Raw genomic sequence first — 18,881 nt, forward strand, 5'->3', positions numbered from 1 at the left:
GTTTGGTTCAGTCGCTCTCAGTACCCCCGTTGTACAAAATGTTCCAGTACCCCTGAGCTGTTTAACAGTGTACAACATGCTTACACAACAGTTGTAGGACAGGAAGGGCTGTGGGGAGCTAGGTAGGCATCATGTTCTTACTGGGGTTAGAATATAGCCAGGACAACATAGTTAACACACTGTCTGTTGCACAAAGTGCCATGAGATTTAACTAATTACATATGCTCTGGACCTTGGTTTCACGTTTCCTTTGAAAGTCAGCCCCACACTGCCTGCTGTCACTACCCAGGGGAATTAGTTCAGTACTGTTTCACAAAGATAGCTACATTCATCAAATTACAAGAAACACTTTTTATAGAACCTAGATGTTTCCTGTAGGTCTCCATCTAAGAGCTGAATAATCAGTCTGACTCTTCGTAGGCCTGATTCTTTACTCTGATCTGTGAGAGCAGACCCCTGCACCCATGGGGCGCTCCAGTGACTTTAATGAGTCTCTGTGTGGGTTTAAGGATCTGCCCACATTGATCAAATTACAAAGTTGGGGTCTGTTGGTTTGTGACAGAAAACAGAACCATATCAAAAAGCGTTATGACTGTAGTAGCAAGGATACTATTAAGTGTTCACTGACATTGAGCAACTCTAGTTTGTCTATTCATAGACCAGCTTTTCAAAGTTTGTACCTAAGAAGACTTGCCTGTAGATTTTTAAACTGCTTTGATCATTTATCTAACACTTATTTTTAAAAAGACTCCAAGGACCATACACAACCCATAATGCACATAAAGAATCCCCCTGCCCACCAAGGAGAGGTCTACATGTGAAAGAGGATCAGTTATAATGGCCCCAAACAAACATATGCATGTATATAGGGGAGAACCCCGCTCTTATCTCTGCAACTGTAGAGGGCCTTAAATGCAATGGAGCTGATGTGATTTTTGTTTCCTCCAGGCAGTAAAAATCACAGGATTTCCAGCACCCATTCAGGGTTTTCCTGTCCTCTGTATCATGTGGAGCCTGACTGTCTGACAGCTGGGTGTGGATTGAGGTCATGTCAACTGCATTGCCTTTTGGGTGGGGCCAAAGGAGGAACGGGAGACTGGACTGGTATAACCACTGCTACAATAACCATGTAGAGTAAGGAATCTGGCTCCAGTTCCCCCAAACTCATGAACTTCCAGGTTTAGGTTGAACGCTGAGCTTATTCACTCTGAGGTGTATTATCAGTGTGCGATGATGATAAGCACCTAACTAAATTCACATGAACTTGAGACATTTTTCTGTCCTCCCATTTCAATCCTAATATAACTGTCTAACAGCTATAATATAAAAATAATATACTGATGTATAGCCCAATGATAGAAGTATGTCTGTTTAAGCTTTCTTCTTCTGTTTTTCTTAAGCAATACTAGCATTCAAGGAATCAGTTTGATTTTTTTTTTTTAAATGTTCACAAAACACCTAGGGCCTAGGATAGATGCTTTTGTACAAATCTAAAAAAATAAAATAAAATTAGAGATTGTTGAAATCATTCTGAAGATATAAGAAGCTCATGTTTTAGGCATTGGTTTAAAAATATCCTTTGTAATGCATCCTATTAAAGTAATGACTACATAGTCCGAGAAAAGAGTTTACTGAACATTTTTTCAAAGATGTAGGCTTTTAGCTCAATGAACGGCTTTGTAATTAGCAGCAAGGAGACTAGATGGTCCACATTTAGGAGAGTAATTTGTACGCTAATTGTGTTTGACTGTTTAATTACCCTTGCTTACTGTAATTGAGGCCGGATGGTGACCCCTTAACAATAGCAGCTGTAGGGCCTGTTGATGACTAAGTGTGATACAGTGTCGTAAAGCTCACACAACTCTCAAGAGGCTAGAATATTTTTAACTATTTCCAAAGCTAAGAGAAGAGAAGAAATCTAGAAGGAGAAAGGAGAAAGAAGGATTGATTTGAAGGGAAGAAAAACGGAACAAATACAGGCTGCTATTAAAGCCTTTACGAGCCAGTGGTAGGTTGGAGGGAGAGAGAAAAAATGGGAGGATCAGCAGAAAACATGACAAAAACAAAGAAAGAAGTAAAGAAAATCCAGGAGGACACAGGCAGAAGGAAAGGAATGAAAATGTAGGACTTTCAAGTGATTCAAAGGAGAGAGTCCTACAAAGTAACAGGATGGAAAAGATATCTGCTAGCGGGTGGAGAATGGAGACCATCGTAGCAGAAACATGAAGAGATAAAAAAGAAAGGGTGGGAGGATGAGAGTAATAGAAATGTGTCCCAGTTTGTTTGTTTTTTTTAAATATATGGTTACAGCAATGTAGCAGCCAGCTGTATACAATTCTGGTGGAGTACCATGAAGTTGCACAACATTGTGTGAGGTTGTAAGGTATGTCAATACAGTATGCACCTCTATGCTGTCTGGAAGCAAGACATGCCTGTTTGTACTTGCAACAGCTCCAGCAAATGTCAACTAACTGCCCTCCCACCAAAGAAAATAGTTATTACCAGCTAAGAGACTATTATACTGAGTGTTTCTTTCTCAGATCACCCTGCAGCCTAAGAGAAAGGAAACAAAGGATGTTGTTAAAATAAAACCTTACTCAGTACTTTACATTTCAAGGGCTTTAATTGTTTTCCTTTTTTTTCCTGTGCCTTTAATAAAAGGTTACGAAGATTTTTAATGATGTTTGCCATATTATTAAGCAGACTGAGATCTCTGTATACCAAACTCGAACCTTGTTTAACACTGTTTGTTGTTGGACAGTAACAGGGTCTTGTTAATACCTTTGGGCCCATTTATTCCATCTAAAATAATACAGCACTCCCCAAGATCATTGTTACTGGTATTTGCATATGTCTTCTCTAAATGCACTAATGTTGATTAATAGGTTCTCTCTGTTGTCAGACTGTTACGCTGGATGGGAAATCTTGTTTTTTTTTATCTTGGGATAGTGCTGATAAATTTAGATTTTTTTTTTAATTATTTTTTTTTTTTAAGACACTGGAAGGATACGAATTTGTGAGCATTTTTGGTAGTTTTAGCAATGGGAAACTCCTACTGAGAGTTTCTGTTTTGATTAGAAATGAGGATGGAGGAAATTGAAAGAACATATGGAGTAGGAAAACACGCACATGTTTAATTGTAATTTGTTCAAGCTATTGGGAAAACGATTAAAACTGTGACATAATCCATTTTCTACCAGCAGTAATTCATTCAATAATATGTACCACTATTTGAACAGTTTGACAATTTCCAGTAAAGGCCAGCTAGTGTATATATGACTGAGAATTAGTCAGGGACAGGACAGACTGAATGGGAAGAACCACTGCAATAATCCCCTTCTCCAAGAGGCTTGCAGTTTCTGAAAATTACATGTTTAATTAATGGCTGTACAAGAAAACGTCTATAACACTATTTCTTTTAAGTACATCTACATTCTATTGTCTCCAGAGCTGGTGACAGTGAGGACAACAGGTCGCCCCCTTAATCAGATCTGACAGAGCAGTTGGATTGCTGTTTGGTGAATTTCAATAGTTCTGTGTCAGGGCAAAAGGGCGGGAAGGGGATAATCCTGCTGTGTAACTCTAGTGAAGATGTTTCTATATGAAAGGTGTTGTGTAAGGCTGGAAGGATTATGAGTTAGCTAGGATTTCTGTGTCAGTGTCCTAAGCCATTTTATGAACAGAACAGACCATATGATCTAAATACTATAGAACTGTTTCCCCTAATTACTGACCTGAAGAAGAGCTCTGTGTAAGCTTGAAAGCTTGTCTTTCTCACCAACGGAAGTTGATCCAATAAAAGATATTACCTCACCCCCTTGTTTCTCTTCTAACTACAATCAGATATCAAAATCAAGCTGGTCAGTGCCATTTTCTGTTACATCAGTTTAGATGTACAAATTTTATTACCCACAAAAGGCTACTGAAACTTGTCAAGGAAGGGAGTTAATTTAAAAGTACAGTACTGTATTCCAAAGAGTAAGACGGTTCTGTTTTAATAGTCTAAACCAATAGTGTCCTCTATGTTAACAATAGGAGGTGTTTAGAAAAGGTTTCTCTTTTGCACAAAATTATGATGTTGTTGACAAACTGTAAACCCGAAAAGGTTTTGGCCAAAAAACTGAAAATTTTGCCTGAAACTTTTTTGGTTTTGGGTTGTTGTGGTTTTTTTTTTTTTTTTTCAGTGAAAAGTCAGTTTTCCCTGGAAAGCAGCATATACTTTTCCCCCCCCCCCCTCAAAAACTGTTTAGTCAAAACCCCAATTTTTCCATGAAAAACAGTTTTTTGACGTTACATTTCCAACCAATGCTATTATGAATGTATGAACCGTATTGTATATTATACATTTTCTACATATCCATATCTGTATCTTCTGTATCTACATGTAGGGAGCCAGGGTGGCTTCCCTCCGAACCAGAGGGTAAAGAGTCACCCTCTCAGCCTGAGTGGGTGGGGCCAGACCAAGCTTACTCCAATCCCCGGAAGGGGTGGGGTGGAAGAGGAAGTACAAAGGGTGGGGCCCTTTGCCCAGTGAGGGCAGCACCAGGGAGGGAGACAGACACTGGCTGTTCCCTCCAGACCCTGCTGCCAACCCAGAGGAGGCCCTGGGCCAGGAGAAACCTGACCTGGAGGAAGGACTGAGGCGACCCAGGCCTGCCAGCCGCCGAGTACCCAGAGGACCTGGAGGGGCCAGGCTGTAACTCGGGCCAGCGTGAGCTTGACGCGGAGGGGGAGCTGGAGCTGCCAGCAGCTGAATGCCCGGACGAGCTGGAGGGACCGGAGAGGCCCGCTTGAGAGACTGGGTGGGAAGTAGCCCAGGGGCAGAACTGCCCAGTGGGGAGGGTGTATTTGGTCAGCGTGGCGCGGATGGTTCCCGCTGATCCAGGGGTGGGGATCCTCTCCTCCCGCCACTGTCAGGGCCAAGGGCTGGAACGCAGTGGAGTTGGGTGGGTCTGTGTTCCCCTACCCCGGCCAACCCGCCTTGGGCAGCAGAATCCCGAACGCCACTGACTCGGGCCGGCCCTCCCCCCCCCCCTTCCCTGCCCCTGCCCGAGGGGCGCGCCTTTTTTTCTGGATTATACACATTTGTGGACTAAAATAAATGGAAATTGGCATTTCCTTCTTCTCAGGGTTACAGCAACAAAGCTTAATGCACCACATAGGCCTGTTATCTGCTTTCCTCACTGTTATGGATTTCATGCCATTTTAATAAAAAGGCTGTTTCCAAATCTGAGCAAATCAGAACGTCAGACCCTCTGATATTCATCTAAATGCTGATCCTGTGCGCACCCCTGTGACTACCACAGGGAGTTTGAGAGAAACAGAGCTAGAAATGAAAGTTAGCTTACACAATGAGCTCTGGAACATCCTAACTGCAAGCAAGGATGTTTGATTATTATTTTATATTAATCTTTATCAAATTTTGTAAATTGCTTGGAGAAAAATATCTGTATGAAGTGTATAAGTGTACCTTTTTGAGCAATACATATTTTTAAAGAGGTTTCATATAGGAATTTGGATCAATTTTTCTTTCTCCTTTTAGAAAAAACAGTCAGTGCGAACCATCTGAACAGTTTATTTAAATGGAAAGTTGGGGGTGCTTCCTGTTAATTTAGTTTATTACAGTATCTGGGTTGTTCATAAACTCTGGAACTGATGGCTGAGGATTTGTTAGCACAGAATATGTTTATTGATAAGTTAAAAGAGGTTATATTGCAATGTGTTGCTTTTGGCCCTCTCACCCTAAACTCTGATTTGCCATTCTAGGCCTTAGACTGGTCCATCTGGCCCACAGCAAACATAGCTCCCTTAGCTTCTGCCCTCTCCTCACCCAGCCAGTTCTATCTTCTTAATATTTCCCCTCCTCCGTTTTGCTTTTTGAGGAAAGTTCTCTTTCCCTCACTAACAGAAATTACCACTCAGTTATTGTACGACCCAGATTCCCACCCCTCCTCTTCAAGCCAATCAGATTGCAGAGAATTGTGAAACTAATCCTGTAAGCTCTTAACTTTATTTAAGAGAGTCTCCTCTTCCTCCTTCACATTTTATTTTGAATATCTATGTAAGGGAAACATATCAAGCAAAGTGAAACTAAAACAGAGGGTTCCTTTGTCCCTTTGAATGTTAAAGTACAAGTTTTCCCTCTTCACTAACGTTAGGTTTATAATGAATGGTAATAAACACTGTATAGATACAGATCTTGAATTTTTCTGGAGTGTAGGGTACTGAACAAGGAGACAACTCACAGCAAAATGTTTATATTTGAAGCCATTTAATTAAGGATTTAAATATGCCAAAGTACTACTGCATTTGGACAACCTCCTAAATAGCAGAAACAAGTGCTAATAGGGCTGCAGAAATTACTTTCCTTCCTCTAGGAGACCTCCCCCAAAAGGGGAACTATGCTGTGCTTTTAAATCTAATGTGCAATACAGATATACTTATTACCATAGAATGGAACTAAGGCTTCAGAATGCCCCAGAGAAGAATATTAAATCGACTTTATTGTATCGAAGCATCACCAAACCTGTGGTGACCAAGTTTAGGAGTGGAAGAAACTTGAATCTAATATTGCTTCAGTCTGCTCCATGCATTCTCTATGATATGTGCACTACAGGAAAAATGAGGCAGTGGAGAAGGAATCTCAGTACTGAAATGAGTGTTTCGGGACCTTAGTTTAGACCAGCCATTGATCCTTATCACCTAGCTCTTAACACATGCACTGCATTTACTGATAATATGCCATTAGATCAAAATACCAAATTATTTCATTATGATGTGAAGTCCACAGCAGTCTGAATAAATAAACAGCTTCACCCATCCTGTTTCCTACATAAAAAGGTAGCTAGGGGAGATAGGGCAATGGAAAACTCAATCGAGTTAAAAGGTGAGAGAAATCTCTTCCACTGTCCATTTTATGCAGGATTTTTGACATGAAAATAAATCTGGTGAACCTCTCACTCACCTTAACATAAATCTGGAGTAAAACTGGAGTGGGATGAAAACCAGGCCTTATTTGTACAGTGTTCTATCAGAGATCTTGCTTATCACATGGACATAATGTTCAAAGACACTACTCAACTAAAACTGTTTTGTCATTCAAATGAAATGAAAGGTATTTGGATTGTGTTTAGTAGAATGCCATGACAATTCACTATAAATGTAGTACAGCAAATATGTTGTGATAGTTAAATGTGTATAATTTAGACCTAAAACTAAAATCCTGACACTTGTGGATGCATGTGAATGGAAGATCCATGGTCTTTTCACTCGGGTGGTGGTGATAAATATCTGATGTCCTAAAACAAAAAACCCTCAGTTGGTTAACGGTCTGTCCACTTAAATTCCCTCTGTGTTGTGCCAGTGTGCTATAATTGAGTGACCACAAGCCAGAGACTCTGAGCTCTAGTATTGCCTTTACCACTGACTTGCTTTGTGACAGTAAATCCAAACCCTCTCTTGCATTTGGCTTCAAACCCAAACCCTGAACCTTAGCCCAAACTCAGTCCAGATTCTATTTCGAATGTTGCCCCCAGCCTCTCTGATTAGCATTGCTGTAGTTTGTGTTGGATACAGGCTTTGTGTTAAACTGTTATGTAGTGACTCCTAAAGGCTACATACTCCCCTTCTTTCTGCACCGTGGAGGGGAGCAAAAGAGAAAAGGTCTGCCCAGATCAGAACAAAAGAGTGGAAAGGTACTGAGTGGTGACCACACCATCCGCTCCCCCTTAGAAGGTAACGGAACACTTCCACGTGGACACCGCTCAGCTGGGATCTGTGGTGAGACATGTAGGAGCAGAGAGGGGGTGCAGCTGGGGAGCAGCCAGTTTACACAGCATGTTCCCCAAAGGACCCAGCAGATTTAGATCAGCAGTTCCTCCATAACCTGCTGCTGCTGGTCCTTTTCTCCTCGTGCTCCTCCTGTGGCTGGGCTTGAGCTGCAGTGCGTGCCCTGCAGCAAACTGCAGTCTGTCACTCCATCACTGGCACCCAGGAATTAGAGGTATGTATCCCCATCTCCGAGTGCTGGGAAAGGGGCTGCACCCCCCATCCCCCTCACTGCATCCCTCCCCATCCCAACCCCCCCACCTCCGTCCCTGTCATTGCATCCCTCCCTGCCCCAATCCCCCGCATCCCATCCCCATCACTGCATCCCTCTCCCGTCTCATCCCACCCTGCCCCCCACACCTACCCATCCTAGCCCTGTACCCCTTACAGCGCTCTCCCACCCATCCTCTCCACCACCCAGAGCTGCCACCCCTATGTTCCTCACCCCCCTCAGCCCTGCATCCCATTCACCTCCAGACACTGCTGCACTCTCATATGTCCCTGTGCCCCCCACATCCTCATGCACCTGTAGCCTTCTGCCTCCCCCTGCAACCCCATCCATCCCACACACCCACCCGCACCCCTTCCTCTCTCCTTCACTGCCTCCTCTCACCCCATCCTGCTCTCGTCCTTGGCCTCTTTCCCTCCCCATCCTCCTCCCTTCCTGGCTGGGTGTCTCAGTAGGCAAGTGTGTGCATGCATGCACTGTATGTGTGTAAGAGACTGTGTGTCTTTGTGTAGGGAGGTGCATGTATTGCCACATGTGTTTGTACCTGTGTGAATAAAATTTTCAGCCTAACTCTCTGATTTTTATTCCTTTTGCTGGCTTGCGCACAAAACAATTGATGACATAAAATATGTGTGTATTCATTTCATAACAACTTTTTAAAAGAGGGGGAACTCTAAAAGAAATATATTATTTCTTAAAAAGTGAATGTTACAGAAGAGCCAATATATCATACATTTCTCCCCAGCTTTGTCTAGCTGCCTGATAAACTCTTTGTTGCAGACTCTCTTTTTTTATGTGTATGTCCAGCACCTACCACCCTGGAGCTCTGATCTTAATTGGGTTCTCTAGGCATAAACAATCATTGTAATAATAAATGTGAAAGTATGTGTGTTAGTGCATGCTAGATGTGTACACATGAATACATGTGTGTATCTGCATGTAGGTGTGGGAGTCAGTTTCTACAGATTTATTTATATAGGTATCTGGACAGGTGCATTTCTGTGGTTGTGCTCTATGGATTTGTTAGTGGGCTTCAGGAGTGGGCCTTTAATGGACCCATTGAAGCTGTGATAATGTGTGGTCCTAATTCCACATATAAAATAACAATAACTTTAATGAACAAAAACCGTGGAGCTGGCTACGAAAAATGGGAAGAGGGGAGGGAAAGAATCATGAAAACCTTTGTGAAATTTCATTTTTTTAAAAAAATACCCTTTTTGATTACTTTGCTGCCTACCCCCGTACCATCCTCTCCTCCTTCTTCAAAGAGGGTATTCGTGCCAGGGAAAAGGAGAGATGATGATACACTCCCTTTGTCCTGGACAGCGGCTTGGCTCCTATGCTGTTCTGATTCTTAAACCAGCGTGGTATCTGAGAGGTTCCAGGAGACCGTTAAATGACGTGACTAACATCTGTCTCATGTAGTTCATTCTTTCTCTCATCCTCTCTCCAGGGGGAGAATTGTGCGTGCAGTATGGTTTTTATTCCTTTGGGAGCCACTGTCCATTTCTACAAATTGGAGTAGCCCTGAGTTTGCTCTAACTTGCACTGGGGGCTGGTTTGCCCCCAAATCCTTCAGGATCAGGGAGTGTAAAACCATGTCCCCTCTGCAGGTTACCAACCGCAGCTCTAGGGCACACCTGGGGATCTAGCCCATTATGTTTTGAATAACAGTGCTACAGGTATAGTTTTAACAAACATGGAAATCTACTTTTAGCTTTTCTGGTGTTGACTATTGGCAGATTCATATGATCTTTCAATGGTAGCCAATCAACATTGGAAGTGAGACTATTGCCAAAAGAGGCAGAGCTGTTTTCCTGCCTGACAATGACCTCTTCCTGAGAGACTGCCTGTGCTCCAAGGCTACTGCAAAGGAGAGGGTGATGTAGGGACAAAGGCTTTGAGTCAACAAAGCACTGAAGCATGTCAAAGGGACTTAAGCACATGTTTAGTTGCTCTGCTGAATTGTGGATAGAATCACTGAGAAGCCATTTTTGTGACAAAGATGCTTAGCTCTTAACAGGACTCCATAGGGACAGAAGAAGCAATGACTTGTCTGTGTTTTTAGAGAAAGGGGTAGGATTTGGGAAAGAGCTGTGTTGTACATAATGGTATATTACCGGCAACTACAACAACTTAATGTCAGTCTCTTCACTGAGCCCTAAAGCCCTTCTGGTTCCCAAGAACAGGTGTACGAAGAGAAGCTGCTCCAATGTGCCTTAGACCACACACTGCTAACAAGAATCTTGTATTGAATTTCCTCACTGGATTTCTTATTGTCTGAGTCTGGCACTTTGCCAATGGTCTCTAAGATAGAACTAGTTAGATCTAATTATAACTCATGAGATAAAAATCACCCTGGGATTTTTCAGGGGACTGCTTCTAATGGGATGACAGTACCCCTGTTTAAAAAATAAAGGTCACATGGAATTTTACCAATCAATCTAAACTTACCTTGTTGTAGCATTGCAGAAGCCAGAGATTTTGACAGCTGTCCTGCTGCTCACTCAGGGGCAAAAGTCTCTCCCATCTGTGCATTGGAACTCGCTGATCCCACGAGAATCTATGCCGTTGAAGTTCTCAGTTTCTGGCTCAAAACTTTGTGCAGTGCAAATAGACTGGTTCCACTGCAGTCAGGACTCAGCGCCACAGCTGCTTCTAGCAGAGCACAGTTCTGAGGAGGTCCCTGTGCCTCAGCTGAGAGAAGGGCTTGGAGGACTGGGATGGATGGAAGGAGGGGGCAGAGGTGGTAGATCCACAACTACAGGGGAGGAGGGCTACTGCAGCTGTAGCCTTAGGGTGCAAGTAGAATTCTTTCCTGGCCCCTGCACAACTCCCTAGTGCCCAGCTTGGTTACTTGGTCTGTGTGCTGAAAGGAGGATTGGCCCTTGGCTGGGCTGTCGAGACAGTAGCTGTAATATTCTCACTTTTCTCTTTGTTTTTCTTCTTTGTATTATAGGTGCATTTTTCATCCAGTTATAAAGAAAGCGTGCTCCCAAGAAACCCGTATGAGTGAGGCCCCACTCTGCAATGGAATCCTGGCCTACCCTGGCCTGGGTTCTGCTACTTAGCCTGATCGCTGACTGTCTGAAAGCAGTTCAACCTAGAGACTTTACAGTGAAAGATATTATCTACCTTCATCCTTCAAGTAAGATTCATTTCACATGCTTAAAACAGGATGTCACTGTGCCAAGGCTTAAAGAAAAAACCCTGAATTGAGACAGCAGAAACATTGGCTAGTTTGAGCTCAGGAATATGTAGCTTTTTGTAATGCTAGCCTCTGCACTAAAGAAAGTAAGTTATTGAAATAGAAAGGAAGTATGTTTTATATGTGCGTACATACAATATACTTTGTGTCAGAAGAATATTTCTTGGTCAGTTTACATGACAACAAACGATTAAAAGCTAAACTACCTTTGCTATTGAAATGATATAATAAAACTGACCAGACAGGTATCTTCAGGGATCTTCTAGGTCACCTTGCTCAATGTATTCTTAGGGCTTGATCCTTCTGGAGTTCAGGTGAAAGCTCTGCGATAGTAGCGCTGAATGGTGATGGATGAATGAAGGATGGATGAATCTGATATTTTGTTACTGAGTGTCTAATAAAGTAAGCTACTGGGATTGGCATTACAGATTAATGGGATGGCAAAAACACTTTTGGCTAGTACATGTCATGAGGCACTGAGCAGTTGGCCTTGGGATACTGTTTTCCAGTTAACTTAGGACACATTTTTCTAGCAGCATCTGATCATCATGGCTGTCTCTGCTCTGTTTCCTCTATGTGCAGCTCTTTAGCACACTCAAGTAACTCACTACTCTTGGTAGTGAAAATGGCTGGTACACACATCATTGGCATTCACTGCTCGTGTTGTGGTCTCACTCTGTCTGGCTCTGACACACCCATTTTATCGCCTGCTCACCATGTCTCCATTCAGTATGGCAATGGAGGTTTGCTTACATTGCTGAACATCTCTCGGTATTATAATGAGTACTATGTGGAAGCCTCTGTACCTCAGGATGGAGTAAATATGAGTGCCGGTGCTAGTTCTTGGTTCTCTAGATTTATTTCAGCAGTGCTCAATAGGGTGCAAGGTCTGGGCCATAAGTACCCAGAATTTGGCAAAGGGGATTAATGAGGATGCTTGTTTATAATGTGAAGCAATCCTCGGTGCTTACTGAGTATCTCATTCCCCAGTCTAGCATTGCACCTATGTTTCAATTCTACAGACTGTTAGGACAATTATTTTCTTTTATTAATGTGTGTAAATGGCAGACAGTTGAGGTAAGCGTAATTCACTTTTATAGGCAACTTTTGTCCTTTGTGATAGACTCACGAAAATAAAAGCACAATTTGCAGCGCTCAGGAAAGGTGCCACATTGACAGCCCTGGAGATTGAAGTCGACTGTTGATTACAGAACAGGTACACCCCAAGCAGCAGAAGTAGACACCTGTTAATGTGGCCCTGCCTATACACCTCAACCTTGTGAAGGCTCCGTCCTTCATCAAGGCCTGGCCTAAAACCTATTAAGTCAATGGAAAGACTCAGTGAGTTTGGATTAGGTCCTCAGTCTTTGATTTCTCTACTAAGAGCTCTCTGCCAACAATAGTTATTTATTTTTATTTTTTAATTTTTGGTGGCGTGGACACCTGTCCACTAGGAAATGGTGTAAGATCACTAATTTACTTCAAAGGGGCCAGCGAAAAGCTGTTGGATGGCAATGACTTGGTTAGCATTGACCAAGCCACACTGAAAGCATTCAGCTAGAGCTGAAAGGCCGTTATCCCTGCAATTCCTCAGCTACTAAGTTGTTAATTTTCTGAGCCTCTGGTTTTTTTGATTGATTAAATGAGGTGAAGCTCATAGAGCTTGAGATTTTGTGAACTTCTTTCATGGGTTCTAGCTCTAGTCTGAGGTTGCAGTCCTTATGCCCATATAATTTAAATCCATTTGCCCCAAGGATGAGTCATTAAAAATAATGAGCCAGATCCTCAGGTGGTGTCAATGGGCATAGAGTCAGTGAAGTCAGTGTAGCTATGCCAGTTTACACCAGCTAAAGGTCTGTTCCAATATCTGTTTAGCTAAAGGGAAGCCTTTGTATTAGGAGCTAGAGGTGACTGAAAATCCCAACCATTTTCGGGTTTCTTTTAATCAAAAGTTAAATTTTGAACAAAAACTATTATTGACAATTTAAAAAAAAATTTCAACCAGCTCTGTTTAGGGGCAGAAGGGAGCTAGACTGTCACTAGAGGCTGCCCAATTTAGGATTCAGTTGTGCAGATCTTACTTATTGTGGTGAGCAATTATTTAATCATTGTGATTATTCATTTAAGTGCTCACCGACATGAGGAAAGGTTGCACAACCAAGTCCTTAAGGCATTTCATTTTGATACCAATATAAGATGCTGCATGTATTTTTTTCATTAGTTTCTCAGTCTCGTATTTTTTTTTCATTCTACTTGCTCTGTGTTCCTTTTTCACCCAACTTTCTCCCTCTCTGCACCTTCCCCCCCCATCCCCACTAAACAGAATCTGATGATATTCAACTTTGTGAATCAAACTTTTGAACCCACATATGTTCTAGTGGGTTCGAAATTAGGCAAAATGTGTTTGCACACCCCTAAAACAAACATCTTTGTTGGAGAAACGTAGCCTTTTTTTTGTATATGTTGAACAAAGACTAAATCTCCACAGTAGTCTTCCAAAGAAAGCTGGTACAAAGTGAACCATTGCTGACCAAGGGAGTTAATGGATGGATAATGTTACAGGCAGTTATGGGGCACTGTGAGGTTGTTTTTTTCTTTAGAATCGCCCTTTCCTGAGGGACTGAGGTCTTATGTCCCGAAACACAGTCTATGGAGCTTATTAACTTCTGTGATCAAGAGCCAAATGAGATTCACTCACAGCTGTGGCAACAACTGTTTGAAACTTTATTTTACTCCAGTAGCGCTTTGAAGATAAAGAAAATACCATGCATCTCAGGAACTTCCACAGTTTCTCCTTTTTGCTCACCTGTTTTATCAGATATAGTATTAGTTAATGGTCTACTACAAGAAGCAATGTTCACAAACGTGCATCTAGCCATACATTTCTCTGTTGTCTAGAAGCTATTTCCAGAAAACCCTTCCTGCCTTTTGATATCCAGAGGAGCCATTTACTTTTTACTATTTAAAATAAACCCCCCAATCCCTGGACGCTTGTTGTGAGATGAATATGTTTTGGGATGCTGGCCTGAAGACAGCCATAAAGAAGAGTTTGGAGTACTTTTGTGCTCTCATTTGGGTTGCTTGTCAAAACTGAATTAATAATCATTGCATAGGCAGATTTGTATTTTGTGTATAGAGGAGAAAATCTATATTTTGTGACGGTCTCTGCTAATACAAATTGGCTTATATTTTAATTTCAGAAGATTACATCTGGTCAGGTGCCATGTAATGCTTTGTGTCCAACAAAATCAAAGTTTAACACAGCATTTACCTAGACCTTTGCAAATAGGTGAGTTACAGATTGTCTTAAACCTGCTCCCGGAAAATGGGAGCGCGGAGCCAGTGCTCAGGGTAGGAGCAGCGTGCGGAGCCCTGTGCCCCCCCCCCCACCTAGAAGCCGGACCTGCTGCTGGCCACTTCCAAGGCACAGCATGGTATCAGAACAGGTAGAGACTAGCCTGCCTTAGCTGGGCAGCACTACCAGTGGGACTTTTATTGGCCTGGTCGGTGATGCTGACCAGAGCTGCCGCAACCTAGTGCCTTGCATTCTGCAGTTTGAAAATCACTGCTTTTAAACCATATAAATTCTTTGAGTTTTGGGACAGACCAGCCTTCAGAGATGCATACCAACTTCATATAGGCTGGTATTCAAAGTACATTTGAGATCCAGGGACTGGCCACGGATTGTTGATTCAAGGGCCCCAAACACCTCTGTACAGGGTGTGCAGTGGTTACCACTCCAGTCTTTGGACTGGAACAGTGGCTATAGAGGTGTTGTGCTGAATCTTTCATTGGTTGCTTGAAATGAGATGGAGTGAAATTAATTTCTACTATCCCCATTTTATTGCCCCACACAATGCCTTGTCTTTGTGCCAGTTGTACATTTCACCTATTGTTCTTTGGTTAGTTTCTGGGCATTGTACTGAGAGATGGCAGCATCTGGAAAAATCCATTTACTTGGATTCATTTAGGATGTATTGCAGAGGTCTTGCCAAGAGAGCACTTTAAAACTTTGTTTCACATTTTGCTAAATAACTTGTACTCTAGCAGATTATTGATAGCTGGAGGTTCAGCAAATTGATGTTTTCTCTTTATCTGGGAGATCAATCAGCATTCAAAAGTGTGAGTGTATTTCCTCTGTGAGACCGATTTCAGAAGTATTTAGTCCAGCTGACGTTTTGTTAACAGTGATGATGGAGTAACAGTATTGAATACTGCTGTGAAATAATATTTGCTACAGAGAATGAGCAAGCGCAATTACGGGGCTGGATCCCAGACCTCTTATTCGGATGAAACTCCCCTTGAGGTCAGTTGTGGGCAATTTTCCTGAGTAATGACTGTTTTACTGGGCCCTTGTACTTGTACTTGTATATAAGAGCTCTTCCAGAATTTTAAAATCCAGAACAATTTATGATGGGGCTGAGGCACACGTATCTAGCAGCAAATACATTTTTAAAAAAGAGTATTACCATGGTGCCTTTAAAAAGTATGGTACAGACTGGCTAAATGATCATCAGTTTAAATGAATTTTGTTTACATTTTTCAGCCACACCATATCCTGGTGGATTTAAATGTTTCACCTGTGAAAAGGCGGCAGACAATTATGAATGCAACCGATGGGCTCCAGATATCTATTGTCCAAAAGGTAAATTAGCTCCATGCTATCTGTTTAGATTAAATCTATGTTAAGGAAATGCCTCAGTATTCCCATTTAAGTGATAACATGCACAGTTATCCAACACCCGCCGTTACTGGAGGTTTATAAGAACAGGTTGGACAAACACCTGTCCGGGATGATCTAGATATACTTAATCCTGCCTCAGCACAGGGTAATGGACTACTGATCTCTCGAGGTCCCTTCCAGCCCTACATTTCAATGTTCCTATGCTTTTCATTATTCTCCAAGAGTATTTGAATTCAGGTGATGGCTATTTACACCCGTAAGCCTCAATTATTGTAAGTAAGATTGGTGGATGAGTCAAATGATGCATCCAACCCTCACACTTCCCTTTGCAGTAGTTGGGTTTAGAGCTTTAATCTATCCCCATGTTCTCCCACAGCTGAAACAGAAATTAAGTGTTAGTGGGACTTAGGCTCCCAAGTATATAAGTCACTTTTAGAAATGGGACTGTGATGAGGTGTTCATCCCATACCAGCCCTGAAGGGGTTATGGTGATGCAGATGGCGCCAATTAAGCTTATAGGCCACACCTGGTGGAGAGTTTGGCATGATTGGAAATGACTACTGGCTGATAAAGCCCAGCTGGGGGAGAAGATGGCTAAGGTATGAAACCAGGAAGTTCCCAGCAGAAAGGGGCTACAGTGTGGAAGCTGTTAGTCACCCTCTGGGGTTGGGGGGAAGGGGAGGAGGAAACCAAGGCTACGTCTACACTACGGACCTTACAGTGGCACAGCTGTACCAGTGCATCTGCGCTGCTGTAAGGTCTCCTGTGTAACCACTCTATGCCGGCGGGAGAGAGTTCTCCTGCCGACATAATTAAACCACCCCGAACAAGTGGTGGTAGCTATGTTGGCAGGAGAGCATCTCCCACCGACAGCGCTGTCCACATGGATGCTTTCGGTGGTGAAACTTGTGTCGGTGAGGGGGGTGTTTTTCTTCAAACCCTGACCAATAAAAGTTTTGTCAACAAAAGTGCTAGAGTAGACAAAGCCCTAGGGAGAGAGAGAGAAGCCCTGGGATCCTTGCCTAGAGGGAAGGGTCCACCTAGAAAGATAGAGGGGAGAGCCTGTGAGAGGTGGGAAAGAGCAGCAAGGTTAGAGATTGTGCAGACCGTGGCTGGAACCCGAAGTAGTGGGTGGGCCTGGGTGCCAGGGGAAGTGGCAATGGACCTGGCCTTGGACCGGAAGACTCTCTGGAATGGCATGAAATGTAACAGAATCCTGTTTGGAGAGTATGGAAAATATTTATTAATTTGCAAATGAGGCTTCTATATTCTGCTGCATTCCCTTAGAACACCAAGGAGCAACACTAAAAAACCCACAAAAACATTGGGGGGAAAGTTTTGTTTCATACAAGGAAAAAGAACCAGTCTTGATTTGTTTGGGGGGGGGGGAGGTGGACGGGGTGATCATCCACCAGATTGTATATAATGAGAGAGCATTGTGCATAATTCTACTCATAATGGCAAAACTCCCACAGAAAATCAACATAAGTTTGAATCAAATGAATGCAGCTCAGATCCAGAGACCAGTTTTGGTCAGGTAGTAGAAATGATTTTGAGAATCTTTTGAATCAAAGGTATACTCCACCTTTTGGAAAACTATTTATTTTTTAAAAATCTTGCCTCATTTCTAATTGTTCCCACTGGCCTAACATTGAACACAGCGCAGAACCCCAGATCTGCATACCTCTGAAATGTTGAAGTCTTTGAAATCCTGACAGGGATACAAATTCTGTGGGTGCCCTTTTCTGCTTTTTACCTTCTCTTCATTCATTTTCTCTTCCGTGCTCTGAATGTCTCTCCTCATTCTCTTAATTAATTGCTTCCTGCTTTCATCTTTCATTTCTTGCCCACACTGACATCCTTTATATAACATCGCCTTCACACTCCATTTGTCTCTCATTGTGGCTCTTCCTCATTTTGTCTTGTGTTTCTGTGTGTTGGGAGAAATCCTTCTAGCCTTGGTGGGGCCATGTAGTCACATAGTTAGCCTGCCTAGAATGGGGAGCAGAGAGTGGGCTGTGAAGAGATACCAGGGGACTGTGTACTACCTGTGTACTACAGGCAATGCTTCATGGTTAAGGCTACATTTTAGTCACGGGTATTTTTAGTAAAATTCATGGACAGGTCACGGGCAGTAAACAAAAATTCACAGCCTGTGACCTGTCCATGACTTCTACTATATACCCCTGACTAAAACTTGGGGACAGGAGAAGTGGCTTGGAGGACCATCCTGGGGGATGTGGTGGATACTGGGGGGGGGCATGGCCTGAGGGGTGCGGCAGGTGCTCGGGTGGGGGGTTGGAGGGACTGGGGCAGGTTCCCTGCCCGGCTCCTGGGAAGCAGCGACCTCCAGCTCCTAGCTCCACGTGCTGCCTTCGTTCTGCTCTGCCCAAACCCCAGTTCTGCAGCTCCCATTGGCTGGGAACTGTGGCCACTGGGAACTGCGGGAGTGGTGCCTGTGGGCGGAGCTAGGAGCTGTGGGAGGAGAGTTCCTGTAGCCCTTCTGGAGAGTCCCCCCCGCCAGGTAAACACCGCCCGGCAGCCCAATCCCTAGCCCTGAGCTCCCTCCCACCCAAACTCCTGCTGCTGGGGGTGGGCCCAAGACTGCCCCAGCAGCAGCTGGTGTGACTGGCCCAGGGGCTGCCCGAATTGCTCAGGTGGCTCCCGGGCCAGCTGCCTAGGTCACTCTAGAAGTCACGGAGGTCATGAAAAGTCACGGAATCCGTGACTTCCATGACCTCCTTGACATACACGGAGCCTTATTCATGGTGTTGATCTCCCCAGTGCTATTGAGAGAGAGACAGGCATGGCCAGTTGATCAACACTACACAGATCCACTGGCCAAGCATATCCTTCCCATATATAGGGGAAGCTCAAGGGTGTAAACTATCCTAGTCCAGCCACAGCAAAACAGATGTGTAGGTATCCTCCAC

The 18,881-nt window shown here is 43.3% G+C and overlaps 1 protein-coding gene across 3 annotated transcripts in view; it reads left to right on the top strand.

The window, feature by feature from the left end:
- LYPD6 (LY6/PLAUR domain containing 6) overlaps positions 1 to 18,881 on the top strand; it is a 62,182-nt gene that overhangs the window by 29,431 nt on the left and 13,870 nt on the right. The window contains exons 1-3 of one of the 3 annotated variants that reach the window (XM_043505114.1): positions 5,869 to 5,995; positions 11,016 to 11,204; positions 15,811 to 15,909. In XM_043505114.1, the coding sequence (XP_043361049.1) occupies positions 11,087 to 11,204; positions 15,811 to 15,909 (217 nt within the window). In that variant the 5' untranslated portion in view covers positions 5,869 to 5,995; positions 11,016 to 11,086. Of the gene's footprint in view, positions 1 to 5,868; positions 5,996 to 6,078; positions 8,003 to 11,015; positions 11,205 to 15,810; positions 15,910 to 18,881 lie in introns of those variants that run through there. The other 2 variants (XM_043505115.1, XM_038420917.2) reach the window with 2 other exon arrangements.

This window comes from Dermochelys coriacea, chromosome 11 (assembly GCF_009764565.3).
Source record: "Dermochelys coriacea isolate rDerCor1 chromosome 11, rDerCor1.pri.v4, whole genome shotgun sequence".
Lineage (NCBI taxonomy): Eukaryota > Metazoa > Chordata > Testudines > Dermochelyidae > Dermochelys > Dermochelys coriacea.